The sequence below is a fragment of the Sus scrofa genome, chromosome 13, assembly GCF_000003025.6.
Source record: "Sus scrofa isolate TJ Tabasco breed Duroc chromosome 13, Sscrofa11.1, whole genome shotgun sequence".
NCBI classification, from domain to species: domain Eukaryota; kingdom Metazoa; phylum Chordata; class Mammalia; order Artiodactyla; family Suidae; genus Sus; species Sus scrofa.
In genome coordinates, this window is record NC_010455.5 from 28644164 (window position 1) to 28662804 (window position 18641).

Here is an 18641-nt window from a genome sequence, read left to right on the forward strand (position 1 = left end):
AGGGGTGACTTATCTTCCTAAGGTGGTGGAATTCCACTTCCTCACACAAGAGTTAGAACTGGAAAAAACCCAAATTCATTTTTCAGCCCAATATCTCACTACATTTGGTTTTCAACTTCTCTTCATAAACTGATCTGCCTCATAAGCATCTTACAGCAGGCATTGGCTGAAGGCAGTCTTGACAAGCCTAAAATAGAAGTTAATGTGCAAAAGAGACCAAGATTCCTGTCTTGTCCTTTGAGGGTGTTAAATTTTCTACCACGTTAAACTCAGATAAATAGAGAAAAGGGCTTTTAATTGTTGAAGATTTACATTTTTATTCTGTGAGTTTCTTTAAAGCATCATGTACTCTACAGTACAAAAAGTCAGTTCCCTAAATTGTCTTTTTCATGATGTGGCATTGTTCTTATGACATTTTACATTCATACTAGTTCATAGCATTCTCAGAAGCTGGTGGAAAATGCATTAATATTTAAAAAGAAACCAATGGATGAACTTCATTTATTTCTTAGGTGCAAGGGAGCAGCCACAAGAGAGACAGACACGATGGATACCTTTGTTGATTCTGCTTGGTACTACTTCAGATACACCGACCCTCAGAACACTCAGAGGTAAAGAATGCCCCGCTGAATGCACGAGCATGTGTCAGTCCAGGTCTTCCATGAAGCCAACAGCGAGGTGGAATTCAATGGGCAAGAGGTTTCTTGGGGGAAGTGCCTCTTTGGAATAAAGAGATGAGGGAGCAGGCATCTTGGAAGAGCCCTTGATTGAGATGCAGGTCTGACACCTGTGAAAGGAGACAGTGAAGGCAGAAGGATTGGGTAGGAAGAGCCTCAGACCCCAGTGCAGCTTGAGAAAGGTTCACTGGAAGCTCTAAGCCCAGCTTGTCACTAGAGTGTCCCAAGTTGGGAGGCCTCTCTGCTCTGTCACCTCTGGGAGAGCGTGAGCTGTCATGAACACCCAGTGGATCCAAAGACAGAACTGCTGGAAGCTGTGGGTCAGCTGTGCTTCTTGAAATTGTCTCTTGTAGGCAGTGTATTCTGTTATTAAATTAGATTCTTCACTGCCAGGTGAATCGCAGGTATAGGAAGGGTCAAAGACAAAAAAAGGTAGGACATGCTCGTGTCATACCCTCCCTGGCCCTGTGGTGAACCACACTCACACAGCCGTAAGGACAGAATGTTATTTACTTAACTGAAAACAATGATGTAACTGTACAGGGAGGGCAGGAGGCAGAGCGCGAGAGAGGGCTGAGAAGCATGACTTCTTAGCACGTACAGTTGCTAGATAATTTCCAAATTTGATAAATGGACAAAGAGTATAAACACATTGTTTTAGTAATCGCCAGAAAAGACATCTGAAAGAATTAGAAGTGACCAAGGGCCAGGTGGGGGCCCGGGGGAAGGTTAGTACAGGAAAGGGGGCTGGAGACCACAGTTTTAAATTGCACGTCTTTTATTACCACCTGATTTTTTTTTTCCGCTATGCGCATATGCTTCTTTGACAAAACAAATAAAGGAAAGAGAGCAAGCAGTAGGTAGACAAGTAAAGAGAAAATGAGGACAAAAGAAAACTGTGCTTCAAAGATGTTGCCAGCTTGCTCTTGTCCGTGGGAGAACAATTATTCTGAAACCCCATGGTCCCTGTATAAAAATGCCTCCATTTTCTTCCTTGGCTGTAAGATAATACATTTCCAGGGAGACAGGTGCCCCTGCCCACCTGGCAGCACTGCGATTCTGTGATTTGAGTTCAGGCTGTGCAGAAATGAGTGGGATCCAGAGTAAATAGCAGGCGGCAGAGGCAGAAAGGATGTGCGAGGTACCTGCTCCTGTGGGAAGCTAGCAGGGCGGCCCCGCTAACCCACAGAGGGGCCCCTCTTCTGGGTCTTCCTTCTAGAAAGGGCTTTTGGGGGGCACATTCCATTTAGGAAGAGCAGGCTTAGAATGCAGGGGGAATCCAGCCAGCCGCCTCTCAGAACACTTCAAGGGGAAACCTTCTTACAGATGACAACTGTCTTAGTGATGGGGCCCTTGACTAGCAAGAGATCCACCCTGCAACCTTCACAGCCCTCAGTTTGGGAACACCTTATATCACAGCATTTCCCTCATAAAACACTATAAAGAGTTTCCGCACAGGCTTGCATTCTCACGAGGTGGCTTCCAGGGTAGATTATAGATCTGGATTATAGCTACTTTTTTTTTTGTCTTTTGTCTTTTTAGGGCCACACCCAAGGCATATGGAGGTTCCCAGGCTAGGGGTCTAATCGGAGCTATAGCTGCCAGCCTATAGCACAGCCGCAGCAACACCAGATCCTTCACCCAGTGAGCGAGGCCAGGGATCGAACCCTCAACCTCATGGTTCCAGACTATAGTTACATTCAACATCTTACTCCTCAGTTTCTTTCAGACTTGCTTTCAGGCCAAGTACCATCCTCGACTTCCCTTGCTTTTCTATCACCTGAATGAGCTTCTAGATTTTTCTGGGGAGCCATTTTTCATGAAGAAACGTTATTTAAAATTTTACCAGGAGTTCCCGTCGTGGCGCAGTGGTTAATGAATCCGACTAGGAACCATGAGGTTGCGGGTTCGGTCCCTGCCCTTGCTCAGTGGGTTAAGGATCCGGCGTTGCCGTGAGCTGTGGTGTAGGTTGCAGACGCGGCTCGGATCCCGCATTGCTGTGGCTCTGGCGTAGGCCGGTGGCTACAGCTCTGATTCAACCCCTAGCCTGGGAACCTCCATATGCCGTGGAAGTGGCCCAAGAAATAGCAAAAAGACAAAAAACAAAACAAAACAAAACAAATCAAAAAAATTTTACCAGGATTCTGGCATAGTGACTGGAGAAGAGAAAACGAAGCTGCATTAAGATGCAGACACATGGTGTTTGGCCAGGCCCACCTGCTGGTGCCTGACTCCTGCTTCTAGCCTGAGCTGGAGCCAGTCCCGTCCATTCTGGGGGAAAGTGTGCCTTGAGGTGTGGGGAAGACTCACAAATATGTGAAGCTATGGAGTGCAGATCCCCTGCAGGCAAAGGCTTATTACTTCATTGGATAATCTCAAGAGAGACCTTTACCTTGGGAATGAAGAAGTCGGTCCCCAGTACACACTGCTTCTGTCACCTCCCACCACATACACACACACACACACACACGCGCGCGCTCCATCGAGAAAAATGGAGTGGCATTGCTTTTCCTCCCTAGCATCCATTAGGCCTGGGGAATGATGGTTCCAGTGAAGAAGCCTTTCATTTAGGACCTGTATTGACCAAAATGTGTCTGTTAGGTGAGGGAGAGTTGCGCTGTCTTACAATAATTATTCTAAGTATGCTCACTGCATTCAGGAGGCATATACAGGCTCTATCTCTCTGCATTTTAAGGCTACTTAAAAAAATAAGATTGAATTTCTGTTCTAAAATGAACATTCGGTGTCTGCGTGAGAATCTCTGTGGTAAATGCCATATTGCCCTCTATTGGTAAGAACTCAAAAATCTCATTTGTCTCGGGGAGTAAAAATGAAGATAAATCCAGATATTCAAATATGCATTATATGGAAATACCTTTTTTGCTGATGTGTTTTTCTTTTTTCTTGTCCTCACTCTTATGTGAAAATCACATTTGCTAAAATATGTCAATAATGGCTTCTGAAACAGTTTTTATAAATTTCATAAATTAACAGTGACCTGATCTGACTTTTTTCTCCTTTTGCTATATAAACTTCCCTCTTACTATATTTGAAAAAGAAAATCACTATTTTTCTCTAACAATTTATTTCAGGGCATATGCAAATTATACTCAGTCTGTGTAATCTATGCAATGTGATGAAGCAGGTTTTTACAAGTGACCCTCTCTCTTCCCCCCAGCCCTTTCAGCACAGCGTTGGCAGATTACTGGATGCCTGTGGATTTGTATATCGGAGGGAAAGAGCATGCCGTCATGCACTTGTTCTATGCGCGATTCTTTAGTCATTTTTGCCACGATCAAAAAATGGTCAAACACAGGTGAGCATTTGCACGGCTTTGCAGAAAGAATTCAATTCCCTGAACAGCAACTAAAAGTGGGTGTTGTTTCTTCTGAAGCAGTGTGCGTATATACACAGAAGAACTGTATTTTTCAAGTACCCTTTAGAGGTCATTGTCAGCCTTAACCACTGGAGGTCCATTTCCAAGGCTTTGTCAGTTCTAGCCCAGAGTGTTTGCCTAGGATCTTCCCTTCAGCTCTTCTCTGATTAGCTGAGTTAAGTAATTGAAATTCTTGCTTCTGAGGCAGAAAGGAGCAGTTCATAATGTTCTATAGTTTTTTATAGCTTATCATGTGAGGTCATGCTTATCATCTGGCCCCTCTGTGTAAGCTCTGTTTCTAAGCTTGACTGATCCTGCCTTGATCTATCCCTGATAAAAGTATATAATAGATTAAAAGCTAGGGAATCACATTGTAAATCCATTGATAAATTCTTTTCCTGTTGGTCTACATTACCCCATTATGTTGCGGAAGATGTGTGCATGTATGCTTTTTTCCTATGAAATATATCATATATATGTCATATAAATATGCCATTGTATAATATATTTTTTAATTTATTTTTTAGGTTTTTATTTCTTCCATTATAGTTGATTTACATTGTTCTATCAATTTCTGCTGTACAGTAAAGTGACCCAGTCATACGTATATAATATATATATATATACACACATTCTTTTTCTCACATTATCCTCCATCATGTTTCATCACAAGTGACTAGATATAGTCACTGTGTATAATATATATTTAATGTATTATACAGTTTAAAAAATAAAAAGAACATCCATACACCCCCTCCTCAGATTAGGAAATAGAGTATTACAGACCCCTTGATATCTAGGGTGCCGCTCCCCGATGAAATCATCCCTCTTGCTGCACCACCACCCCTCCCCCCAGATAACCCTCTCCAGAATCTTGAATTGTTCATTTTCTTGCTTTTCTTAAACTTAATACTTCTTTATATATTTTTAAACAATATGTGTTGTTTATTTCCACTTGAACTTTATATAAGTAGAATCATATTCCTCGTGTTCTCTCTTGCTTCCCTGGCTCAGCATCTTTGGGAGTTCCTCCATGTTGCTGCATGGAGTTGCTTCCTGTCTTCCTGCATCTAGTGTTCCATTAAATGAGTGGAATTTCTAACACTGAGCTCAGTTTCTGTGTTCATACCACCATTAATGGTCCTTGGGCTACTTGGTGCAATTATGAACAAAACTGCTTTGAGCATCCTCGCACATGTTTCCTGACATACACGTGCCAGCAGTCCTTTGGGGTGCAACCTGGGGTAGGGTTGCTGAATGATAGGGTACACACAGGTTCAGCCTTGCTAAGGAATGCCAGGCTGTTTTCCAAATTGGTTATATAAACCTGCACTCGCACCAGCAGAGGTGAGGGTTCCTATCACTCTACATCTTCGTCATTACAACATACAGTACAGCCATCCCTGCAAATCCGAGGCGGGTGGGAGCCAGCACCCACCACAGATACCAAAATCTGCAGATGCTCAAGTTCTGTAGTCAGCCTTCCATATCTGTTGGTTCCATATCCATGGATTCAACCAACCGTGGATCGTAAACACAGAAGGCTGACTGTATTATCCACCATTTAAAATTTTGTCAAACTTTTTTCATTATGTAATGAATCACTTTGTGAGTTAAATTTGAATATAATGACGCTGCTTACTTAACGAAAATTAGGATATTTTCATTTTTTGTTTTTATTTTTTTGTCTTTTCTAGGGCCGCACCTGCGGCATATGGAGGTTCCCAAGCTAGGGGTCCAATCGGAGCTATAGCCGCCGGCCTACACCACGGCCACAGCAACTCGGATCTGAGCCATGTCTGCGACCTATACCACACCTTACAGCAACACCAGATCCTTAACCCACGGAGCAAGGCCAGGGATAGAACCCGCAACCTCATGGTTCCTGGTCAGATTCATTAACCACTGAACCATGATGGGAGCTCCTTAGGATGTTTTTAATATGTTTATGGACCTATGTTTCCTCTTCCATTAAATATCTATTTGTGTCCTTTGCCCTTATCTCTTCTGAATTGTCTTTTATTGATTTCAGCTATATGTATTGCAATATTTTTTACTAGTTCTTAGCTTATTTATGGTCTCTTTGATGAACAGAAACTTTAAATTTAACATAGTAAATTTTATAATCTTTTCCGTTATGGCTTTGCTTTTAGTGTCTTAGTACCTTTAATGGAATAGTCTATCTGTTTGCCTACTGATTGGTGGTGCCCTCTCTATTATAAATCAAGTTTTATGGAGTTCCCGTCGTGGCGCAGTGGTTAACGAATCCGACTAGGAGGTTGCGGGTTCGGTCCCTGCCCTTGCTCAGTGGGTTAATGATCCGGCGTTGCCGTGAGCTGTGGTGTAGGTTGCAGACGCGGCTCGGATCCCGCGTTGCTGTGGCTCTGGCGTAGGCTGGTGGCTGCAGCTCCGATTCGGCCCCTAGCCTGGGAACCTCCATATGCCGCGGAAGCGGCCCAAGAAATAGCAACAACAACAACAAAAAGACAAAAGACAAAAAGACAAAAAAATAAAAAATAAAAAAAATAAATCAAGTTTTATATATATGCAATGGTACATTTATGGTCTTTATTCCATCCATTGGTCTGTTTGCTTTTTGCTTTGCCAGTTATTTACTGTCATTATTTTCATTTTACAAGTGTTAATATCCAGTGAGAGAAGTCCTACTTTGTTCTTTGTCTTTAGGTGTATCTTGGCTATAATTGGGCCTTTGTCCTTCCATGTGCATTTAAGACTCAGCTTGTTAAATTCCACAAAACTATCTGTTGGATTTAAATGGAATTGCATTGAATCTATAGTTTTCTCGCTCTTGTTTCACCTCTGACCTTAACATCTGAAATAATTAATGCTGAGCCCTATTGTGGCTCAGCGGTAATGAACCTGACTAACATCCATGAGGATGGGGATCCAATCCCTGGCCTCGCTCAACAGGTTAAGGATCCGGCGTTGCCATGAGCTGTGGTGTAGGTCACAGACGTGGCTCGGATCCCCCGTTGCTGTGGCAGCTACAGCTCTGATTTGACCCCTACCCTGGGAACTTCCGTATGCCAAGGGTGCAGCCCTAAAATAATCATAATCATAATCATAATAAATGAAATAATTCCCCTTCTATCTGAAATATATGTTTAGAATATGTTCTCCAGTGAAGCTCTGTTAGTTCTTTTGTCTGAAAATACATTTATTTTTGCCTCATTTCTTAGAGTTTGCCGGCTCAGTGATACATTTAAAATGTTTTGGGTTTTTGTTTTTGTTTTTTTTTAATATTTATGTGTCCTTTTCTCTGGTTTTTTATCAGGTCAGCAATTCAGACTTTCTTGTCTGCCATACTGCCTGGAGCATAACTAGAATTTTTTTTCAGTTCTTGTTGTATTTTAGTTTTTTTAATACAGTGTCCTCTAGAATATTATTTAATTATAGAGAAGAAAAAGAAAAAAAGTATGTGACTATCTCCCTCTCCAGATACCTCATATTAACAAAAAAATAAAAATAATAAAAGAGTAATACATGCCTAAGATTTTAAAAATTTTGGGGGGAGTTCCCGTCATGGCTCAGCAATAACCAACTCAACTAGTATCCATGAGGACGTGGTTCAATTCCTGGCCTCGCTCAGTGGGCTAAGGATCCAGCATTGCCTCGAGCTGTGGTGTAGGTCACAGATGCGGCTCAGATCCTGTGTTGCTGTGGCTGTGATGTAGCCCAGCAACTATAGCTCCAATTCAGCCCTAGTCTGGGAACTTCCTTATGCCACGGGTGCAGCCCTAAAAAGACCAAAAAAAAAAATTTTTTTTTTTTGGCCATGCCCTAGGCTTGCAGAAGTCCCAGCCCAGGGATTGAACACATGCTGCTACAGCAGCTATTCAAGCCACACCAGTGACAACACTAGATCCTTAATGCACTGAGCCACCAAGGAGCTCCTTAACTTAAAATTTTTAAATGAATATTGAAATCTCCCTGCCTGCTCCCCACCCTTTACCCTTTTCCTTAACTCATTAAAAGTTTCTTTTAATTTCTTCCAGAAAAATATTTTACGTATCTCCATATTTCTATTGATATATTCATTTTAAAATGTTACATATATATAATGTATACGTATATATACATATGTATATATATGTATGTCTTTTGCTTTTTTTATTTAATAATATATCTGGGTGCTCCTTCCACAATCAGCATACAAATCTCCCATTCCTTTTAATTTATGCATAGTATTCCATCATATGGATACACCATCATTTATTTAAGCAGTTACCTATTTTTGCAATTGCTATTACAAAAAAAAAAAAGGGGGGCCAGCAACCCTCTATATTCTTGGCAGCTATTCAGGGTCATATCTATAAGGCTTAAATCCAGACACTGGAAAATGCTGAGTCAAAGAATGTGTGTTTTTAAAATTTTGATAAATCAAAAAAAAAAAAAAATACATTGCCTAAATAAATTCTGTAATGCAGACTAAAAGCCAGTTTCTTTAAAATGAGGCACAATGAAAGCTCCCTCCCTTCACCCCACCCTCAGATCTTCTCCCTCACTCTGTGCATGCACAGCAGATAAAAAGTCTTCTGTACAGAAAACCAATTTAAGGTATAAATTAAGTGCTTAACATAATTTTCTTCTCATTGGTCCCAGGGACTTTCATGTATAAAAATAAACTGACCTGCATCAGAAGGACACTAACTATATTAATAGCAGTAGTCTTCAGGTAAATAAATTATAGCCATCCCTCAATATCCAGGGATGAATGGTTCCAGGACCCCCTGTGGGTACCAAATGGGATGGTCCAGTCCCTTGTGAAAAATGATGTCTGTGTGCATATAACCCAGACACACCTTCCCATACACTTTAAATCATCTATAGATTACTTATAATACCTAATACAATATATATGCTATGAAAATAGCTTTGAATACAATGTAAATGGTATGTAAAATAGTTGCCCATAAGTGGCAAATTCAAATTTTGCTTTTGGGAACTTTCTGAAATTTTTTTTTTTTGCTGAGTATTTTTAAAAAATATTTTATTGAGATACAGTTGATGTGCAAATATTGTGTTTCAGGTGTGCAACGTAGTGATTCACAATTTTTAAAGGTTGTACTCCATTTATAGTTATTATAAAATATTGGCTATATTCCCTGTGCCGTACAGTATATCCTCATACCTTATTTTATACCTAATAGTTCGTGCCTTTTAATCCCTCTTCCTATCTTGCCCCTTCCGCCTTCCCTTTCTCCTCTGATACTAGTTTGTTCTCTATCTCTGTGAGTCCACTTCTTCTTTGTTGTATTCATTAGTTTGTTGTATTTTCTGAATTTCGCATATGTGATGTCATATAATATTTGTCTTTGCCAGACTTATTTCACTTAGCATAATGCCCTCCATGCCCATCCATGTTGCTGCAAATGGTAAAATTTTATTCCTTTTTATGGCTGAGTAGTATTCCAGTGTGTGTGTGTGTGTGTGTGTGTGTGTGTGTGTGTGTGTGTGTGTGTGTGTATGTTCTTCAAAGGAAATGTTCTCCTTGATATAGGGAGAGATGGATAGAGGTTAAGTTCAAAGACCAAATACAACATGAGAAATATTTCCTTCCCATGCAGATGTAGAAACAAAGACCATGAATGATTTCTGACTCCTTAACAGTAGGACACATTTCTCAGTTTTGGGATAATTATTTGTCAAGGTAATGAACAAGTTATTAAATTATTCAATGGCCAACTATTTTAAGGAATAGGATGGCCCCAGCTACTTTTCTGATTTCTTTACAGTGTTTTAAAACTAGTTAAGGAGAAAAATGGTTTTGTAGGATTTTGATAAAGTTTTAAAATACAGTTTTAGATATGACTTGTTTCTATTCAAAATTAATTTCTAGGAGTTTCCATCGTGGCACTGCAGAAATGATTCTGACTAGGAACCATGAGGTTGCAGGATCGATCCCTGGCCTCACTCAGTGGGTTAAGGATCCAGCGTTGCCGTGAGCTGTGGTGTAGATCACAGACCCGGCTCAGATCTGGTGTTGCTGCGGCTGTGGTGTAGACCAGCAGCTGTAGCTCCAATTCAACCCCTGGCCTGGGAACCTCCATGTGCCATGGGTGCGGCCCTAAAAAGCAAAACAAACAACAACAAAAAAACCCAACAAAATTAATTTCTAATTTTCAAAGTCTTGAGGTACACCTGAAATTTGCCTTACCGTCAACTTTAAGGGACAGCTGTATGGTATAAATGGAAATATACCTATGTGATATATCTTTGTAATTCTTGACAAGATGGTAAGATCCTCTTCGATGCTCTTACCCTCTCTCTTCCCCAGAAAAGAGGGAAATTTATTTTAAGGACTCAGAAGTCTAACCTTTTTGAAGAAGGTGCAAAAGAAAGTCATCTTATCTCTGTTTCTCTGTACACTTGTCAGAGTTACTTCTGTTAAATCACATCCAGGTGACAAGAGCCTCTGAAAACTCTTTTCTGAGCATTATACCTCTTTATAGAAGGTGTTTTGGTAAACCAGTCAGCCTCACATGAGAGGAGAATCACCCACTTTCTGTGATGAGTAATTCAGAACTCTGATTCAAATTTTTGAAAGCCTCCAAACAATTTTATCAAGCTGGCCTAGGAGGAAATTTTGAGATCTGTCAACCACATGTGTATTTCTCTTTATTTTTTAGCTGTTTTTTCTCAAATGCGTATATTCAAGATTTCATGTCTATTTCTTTTTTCTTTTTTTGGCCACAACCATGGCATATGAAAGTTCCCAGGCCAGAGATCCAATACAATCTGCAGCTGTGGCCTACGCCATAGCCGTGGCCATGCTGTATCCTTAACCCACTGTGCCATAGTGAGCACTCCCAAATTTCATGTCTATTGCTATATTCCTTTTTATTAGCATTGTCAGTTCTGGAGGAATTTGAGCCTACGACTGTTCCACTTTTGTTTTCATTTCTCAGTGCTTTGGCTATTGTCTCAGGTAGAACTTCTGGAATGAGAGTCCAGAGACCTCCATCCTGTGCTCACTTGGGCCTGTAATTAGCACTGTGGACAAGAGACCTGACTGACCCCTTTGGTTCTTAGTGGCCTCATGAGTTAGGGATTCAGTCACCTCTGAACACGCTTTTCACTCTATGATTCTGGTTAAATGTCTTCAAATATAAAAAGTAAAGGTTTATGTGGATCTAATAACCTTTCCTAATTCCTAAAAGAGTCCTGGCCCTTTCTTTCATCCCTTGCACATTTAGGTCTATAGTTTGGACTTTGAGAAGGTCTCTTTACCATTTACAAGCAGCTGTTCTCTAAATTGGGTGTGCCACACATGCAACAGCGGGGCCCTTTATTATGTGTCTGAAACACCAGGTTAATGATTAAGCTGGAATTGATGTCAGTGGGAAATTTGAAATAGAAGAAATATAAGTGATCAAGAAACATACTGTGAAATGTTTCTCTCACTGGCAGCAAAAGAAATACCACATGAATAGCAGTGCAGTACCATTTTCCATATCCTGATGAGAACAGCTCTCATATACTACAAGGCAACTGGGAATAACTTTTATGAAAAGCATTTTGGCAATATATATGGATAATGTTACAAAAATGTTATACTATGGACACACTAATTGCATTTCTAGAGATCTGTCTTAAGGAAGTAATCAGAAACACAAATTTATCCACCGAAGTGTTTGTGTATCATTTCAAATAGCTAAAAATTTGGGTACAACCTAAGTGCCCCCAAATGCCGAGAAAGGGCAAAGAATATGCCATCTCTATGGAGGGCTCTGGTACAACCCTTTAAAATCGTATTACAAAGAATGTTGACTAACAGAGAGAAAGACTTCTGAAGTAATGAGAAATGAACAAAGCAAGATAGAAAATTGTAGGTACAGTTTATCTCTGTCTTTATATGTTCATGCACACTGGTACACATACAGACAGCCAGAGAAAAGACTAGAAAATAATAAGTCAGCTCGTTAACACTGGTTTTCTCTGGATGATGAGCTTATTGATGATTTTATTGTTTTTTAATGCACTTCCTATTTTTACCAGACGTTTCAGAATGGTTATGTAACTTTACAACAGAAGGTAAAACGAAGTCATTACAGTTTATATTCTGAAGCAGAGAAGTGCGCTCGGCCTCGCGGTGTGATTTGAGGGTCTGGGGTCAGTCGGCACCAGCCACGGCTGGTTGTCAGCACAGGGCTAGAAGCCACAGCTGGCACACGTGGTTGGGGGGAGGTGTCTCAGCTCATCTCTGCTGCACTGAGGTCAGGAGCCTTCTCTCTTGCTTTGTGAGAGATAGCTGTAACTCAGCGTCTTGTCACTTTTTATTCTTGCTCTTTCATATAGCTCAGACACTAAATTCCCTGAATCGCCATTCTCCCTGCAGTTTGCAGTCGCAAAGAGTGGGGTGGTGTCTGAGGCTGCTGCTCCTGTGCTAACAGCCACCTGCTGAACGCTGAGAACTCCGCAGTCTCGTCCATGGTCTCTGGAGCTCTCTGCTGTTTCTCTGTGCACACCAGAAACAGCGCTGTTGGGAAAAGGCAGCGTAAGAGAAGAGAAACTTTACTTGAGTCTCGCCATATTAATAAGACTTCCTTCCGTGCCCCTGACTGGCTGCTAGAAAACAGAAATGGTGATATTTCAAAAAGAGCCAGGGCTTGATACTTAGAAACTGGCTAATTACGTGAACATGATGCTCCTAGACACAGGGCAAGGATGCAGAGCAAGGTGAACTTAGTCTGAAAAGTCCAAGTTAGAGACTGTTTCTAGAGCTGCATGGATTTTTGTTCTGTTCTTTCCAGATCTGCATAGTAGTGCCTGACCAGGCAGAAGAGTTGGGAGCAGGCTAGCCAGGGCTTCCTAAGTAGGCAACTGTTATCTGCAGGGGCTGGTTAGGGCTCTGATGAATCCTGAGATTCTTTTAGCCACATCTTGGTTAATATATTCCTGTATGCAGTGATTTTTATAAGGGTGCTTGAAAAAGCCAGTCAGTATATGTTCTGAAATTCCTTGTTTATCCTAGTAATTAGTAACCTCCTCCCTCCCTCCTGTCTTCCTATCCACCGTCCTTCCCTTCCTTCTTTGCTCCCTTCCTTCCTTGGAAAAAGAGGCCTTTCAGTGACCAGCAGGTATTAATTGTTGTAATTTCTGAATTAGCACAGTCCAAATGTTTTATCAAAGAAACACTGAAGAGTCTATGACTTTTCCTTTTTTTTAGTTTTTTTTTTTTTTTTTGGTCTTTTTGCTATTTCTTGGGCTGCTCCCGGGCATATGGAGATTCCCAGGCTAGGGGTCCAATCGGAGCTGTAGCCACCGGCCTACACCAGGGCCACAGCAACGCGGGATCCGAGCCGCATCTGCAACCTACACCACAGCTCACGGCAACGCCGGATCGTTAACCCACTGAGCAAGGGCAGGGACCGAACCCGCAACCTCATGGTTCCCAGTCGGATTCGTTAACCACTGTGCCACGACGGGAACTCCTTTAGTTTTTTTTTTGACCATACCCACAGCACATGGAAGTTCCTGGACCAGGGACGGAACCCACGCCACAGCAGCAACCCCAGCCACTGTGGTGATGACCACCATCCCTGACTTTTCATCATTCCGCTTGTTTATAGCTGTGCTACAGTGCGAACAAACGTAATCCATCCCTTGGGGTGGTAATGAAGGAGTAAGAAGAAAGCTGACTCAGAAAAGAGCACACATCTGTATTCATGAACGTAAAACCACCTAGGCCTTCCTCAAGGCAGAAATCCTGCAGAACTCCTCTACCTTTACTGGTGTCATAGTCAGAAGGGGCTTGCTGGTGGTTTGGAATTGCAGATTTTTCTTATTCTTGTAGCCCTCCCTGCTATACGCAGTCATTATGAGGAATGAATAACTCAGTTGCTTGTGCACGTTTGTTCCCACGTACCAATTGTTGAGTGAATGAATGAATGATTCAACAAATGGCAAATGTACTAACTACACTGTTGTGAATCTGAATATTAACCTTGGCAACGTGGCATGATCTCTGCTGCAGCAGGACTGGGCTCCGTGTCCAGCAGGGCCCTTGCTGTCCCCTTGTGCCTCGTCCCCAGACACTGCTCATTTCCTGTCACACTTCATGGCTCCCCCTGGTGGGGTCGTGGTGATTTATGAGCACGTCTTGAGCCTCCTGTTTTATGGTGAGCTCTTTGATTAATTGCAGAGGGCTCTGTACCCAGGTGTCGCTCAATTCCAAGTGTGACTGCTCCTCATTCAGGGCTAAAATACACCTGAGAGCAGACAGAATGAGAACCAGTTCCCCGGAGTCCCAGGGAGAGTGGAGGGAGAATCACTGGGCAGTGAGCAGCTTTCTGGGAGCTGGGAAGCACCCCTCCCGCTGTAGAGTTTCTCTACCACACTCCCGAGCAAGCGCTCTCCCACTCTCATTGCCTCGCTCCTGCTGATCTTCCCAAGAGCATGAAGTAGATAGAGTTTGAAATTACTGAGTGCGCCTCTCTCTGCACAGAGGTCTCACCCCAACTAGAAGTCATGGCACCCAGTGCCCGCCTTCATCCCCCTTTCTTCCTTCCTCTCTTGTCCTCTTCACATTGACCCCCCTTCTGCCACTGGCAGGTTTATTTATCCATTCATGGAAACAGACTTGGCCTAGCTCAGGCCAGTTGGCATTAATTGAGCATCTGCTCTGAACTAGGCACTGGGAAGGGTCTAAAAGGATTTTCCTCCCCCTCCTCCTCTTCCTTCCACTCAGGAGGAAGACAGGCAGCAGAGTAACTCACCTGCATACACAGTAGCATTTAATGTCTTCCAGATGCAGTTACAGGCACCACACCAGACACACCAATAAGGAAGGAGCAGCCAATTCTGACCAGGAGGGCTCAAGACGCCTTCCCAGTGGAGGTGACATTTGAGTTGAGCCTGGAAGGAGTAGAGGGTTTTTCTTTTTTGAGGCAGTTCCTATTATCTGTCCATTTTGTTTTTGTTTTATTTTTTTATTACTCAATGAATTTATTACATTTGTAGTTGTACAATGATCATCACAGTCTAATTTTATAGAATTTCCATCCCACAAGCTGAAAGGAGTAGAGTTTTGACAAATGGGCAGTTTCGATAACACCAGGAAACAGTGTGAGTGAGGACGTAGACGTGTCTGTGGGCACCATGTAAGAAGGAACAAAGGAAGCGAAAAAGGAGGGAGAGAGGTCCTTGCTGGCCAGGCCAGGCAGTTGGACTTGATGTGGCAGGAGTTGATCCTCAGATCTGACTGAACTCTCTCTTCCTCCCCCCATCCCAGCTCTGTGAGTGGCCGGGCATTGGTTTGCTTCAAGGCTAGCAGATAGACTGGCTCCCAGAGGGCGGGGATTGCTTTGCCCACCGCAACATCCCAGTGCCTGGCTCAGTGCCGGACACATAGTACGTACTTGTAAATACCTGCTGAATAAAGAAATTTCACGTGGTAACTCTGCTTTATGAGAACATGGTGCCAGGAACTCTGAGGCAGTCTGAGTCCACCGGGAAGTGCTGCCGTGAATCAGCTATTGGAGGTGGGGTGGGGGCTATCAGGGGCCCCAGGACAGTCAGGCCAACTCTCTCCTTCCATCCCTGCAGTATTGCAGCCCTGGGAGGAGGCAGCCCAGGTGACCTTCAGCTCTTGAGTTATGTGGTTGCTAACTTTCAGAGATTAAGACTTATTCATTTAACTAGCAGGCCTTGTTTTGAGTGTCATGCTATTTCAAACGGAACATCTGCCATTCTGAGGAAGGCCCAAGCCTCCAGTGTGGATGCTTCCCCAAGGTCCCTCATTCCAAAGGAGAAGTGGCTCTGCAACAGGCCATGAGCTGATTCATGGCATTAGCAGCCAAGCTGGTGGGGCTCCTGATGGGGAGATGGTGCCTGGAAGTGGGAAGAGAGGGGCTTTAGGAGGTGGGTCACATTCTGGTCATTGACCTGGGTCCTGGTTACACAGGTATGTTTATGTTGTGGAAAGTCATCAAGTTTTACCCCTAGGATTTATATGCTTTTTCGTGTGTTTTACTTTATTTAAGAGTTGACTTTAAAAGAGAGAGAAAAAGGGAAAGACTTATAAAAGATGAGGCCTGAGGTGTGCAGCCTTAAGCAGAAAACCTGGAATTTGGGTCAAATTCCTGCAGGTTGCAATTCTGCCAATTCCCAGAAGGGGGCAGCAGTGTGCCACTTAATAAAGTGCGTGGATGGAAGCAAGATTCCATATTACTGCCCTTGCCCCTTCTGGAGGCTTTAACGCTACTGATTCTGATCATCATTCTGGTCTTTAACTTCGGGACCCAGACTATTCCCTCCCTACACCTATCCCAAAGACATCTTTTTTATTTCTCTTAAGAGTGACCAAAGATGTACTCCCAGTGAGAGAGGAGAGGAAACACCTCAAAAACTGGTGCAAGGACACTGGAGCCTAAGATGATAATAGCAAATTCATCCTCCTGGCACAAAGCACAGCAGGGACAAGGTTACAATTTGCCCCTTTTGTGTTAAGCAGCAACATGTAAAATTATTTGAGGAAGATTACTAAAAGACAAACTAGTGCTCAAAAGCATAAAGTCGAGCCCACTGATGCCCAGAGAAGGTGCCCCTGGGGGCTGGGGGAGGCATTCCTCCCATGTAGAACATTCGCTCACTTTGTTTTGTATTCAGTTTCTTCTGCCCAAAAAAAGGTGCCATGTGATTTTCCACTTCTGGGTTTGTGTGTGTGTGTGTGTGTGTGTGTGTCTTTTTAGGGCTGCACCCATGGCATATAAAGGTTCCCAGGCTAGGGCTCAAATCGGAGCTGTAGCTGCCAGCCTACACCACAGCCACAGCAGCGCCAGATCCGAGCCATGTCTGCACCCTATGTCACAGCTCACGGCAACGCCGGATCCCTAACCCACCGAGCGAGGCCAGGGATCGAACTTGCGTCCTCATGGATCCTAGTCAGATTCATATCTGCTGAGCCATGATGAGAACTCTTCCCCTTCTGTTTTAAAACTGCATTGTGAAGTTCCTGTTGTGGCAAGGTGGAAATGAATCCGAGATCTATGAGGACGTGAGTTTGATCCCTGGCCTCTGCTCAGTGGGTCCAGGATCCAGCGTTCCCGTGAGCTGTGGTGTAGGTTGCAGACGCAGCTCAGATCTGGCATTGCTGTGGTTGCAGTGTAGGCCAGCAGCTGTAGCTCTGATTCGATCCCTAGCCTGGGAACTTCCACATGCCGCAGGTGTAGCCCTAAAAGGCAAAAAAAACAAACCAAACAAAACAAAAACTGCATTGTGTTGTTTCTGTAGTGAGGTTAAAATCCAGGTGCCACCTCAAACTGGATGGAAAGCAAAGGTGGCTTCAGGAGCCGGCACCCCAAAACATTCGTGTCTTCCTCCTTCCGCCCCACCATCCGTCTGTTCATTCACATTTGTTCATCCATCTGTATGGTAAACATGTTTCAAGATCCTTTTGTCCATTGGGTACAGTGCTAAGTGCTGAGGACAGAGAGAAGGACAAGAGAATAGGATGGATGGGTATTTATGTTGTTATGTTGGATCACAACGCAGCCTGGTCATGCTCTTCACACAGGCTGTGCTGGACACAGCAGGGCTCAAAGGAGGGTCCTGAGCTGTGTGAAGGGGACTTCATGCAGGGACCAGTGACAGCCACCAAAGAAGGGAATGGCTGAGCTCTGTGGTGGAGGGGAACCCAGGCTGAGGTGGGCGTTCCTGCTGAGTCCTAGGGACCGTGGCATGTTCTGGGAACGGTGAGAGGTCCATGTGACCTCCAAGGACAAGGGCATTTAGGGGTTAGGGGAGAGGCCAGGAAGGTAGGCAGGACTGACAGTACAGAGAACTCCATGCTCCCTGTGTGGGTCCATTTCCCTGAGCTTCCTGAGGAAGAGATAGATCTGGGCCCTTGGGCATCAGCACCCCAACCTGCCCAGGACACAGCTTGTGTGGCCCAGAGACCAAGTTTCCTGGTGCTGCCTCTGCCGGTGTTCCTAAAAAATGGGATCACAGACATGCCCTGCTCAGGATGCTCCCAGGTTAAAATACAGTGTGAGATCCAAGTGAGTTGTGGTTTTAAATCATTTTTCACATCTTTCAGTCACTCACATTTTCTGGGAATCATGCTGGGACATGGCACAAAAGGATGTCATTCTGCCAGTTGTGACATTGCTGGTAGAATGTCTTGGAGGTGGAAGGAAGGCAGTTGTATGATTCAAACAAACTTATTATTAAGATCGATTTTAGAGCCAGAGCAGTGGAGTGACTGTTTTTGAACACAGGCACATGTGGAATTTCTTTCAAATTAACACAGTACCATGCTGGACAGGCCCAGTGACACTGAGTAATTTAGTGAGGTTTCAGAAATATGTTCTCTATCTCCATTTGATGTTTTTTGTTTTGTCTTATTAGGGCCACACCAGTGGTGGTGGCATATGGAGGTTTCCAGGCTAGGGGTCCAATCAGAGCTACAACTGCTGGCCTATGCCACAGCCACAACAAGGCCAGATCCAAGCTGCATCTGCGACCTACACCACAGCTCACTGCAACACCGCATACTTAACCCACTGACCGAGGCCCGGGATCAAACCTTCGTCCTCTTGGATCCTCGTCAGATTCATTTCCACTAA

General features: G+C 43.4%; 1 protein-coding gene across 1 annotated transcript in view; it reads left to right on the plus strand.

Annotated features, from left to right (window-relative positions):
- The window catches only part of LARS2 (leucyl-tRNA synthetase 2, mitochondrial), a 167550-nt gene that overhangs the window by 119386 nt on the left and 29523 nt on the right, over positions 1-18641 (plus strand). Inside the window, exons 13-14 of the mRNA XM_021068636.1 lie at positions 513-611; positions 3856-3993. Of these exons, the coding sequence (XP_020924295.1) occupies positions 513-611; positions 3856-3993 (237 nt within the window). The remainder of the gene's footprint in view (positions 1-512; positions 612-3855; positions 3994-18641) is intronic.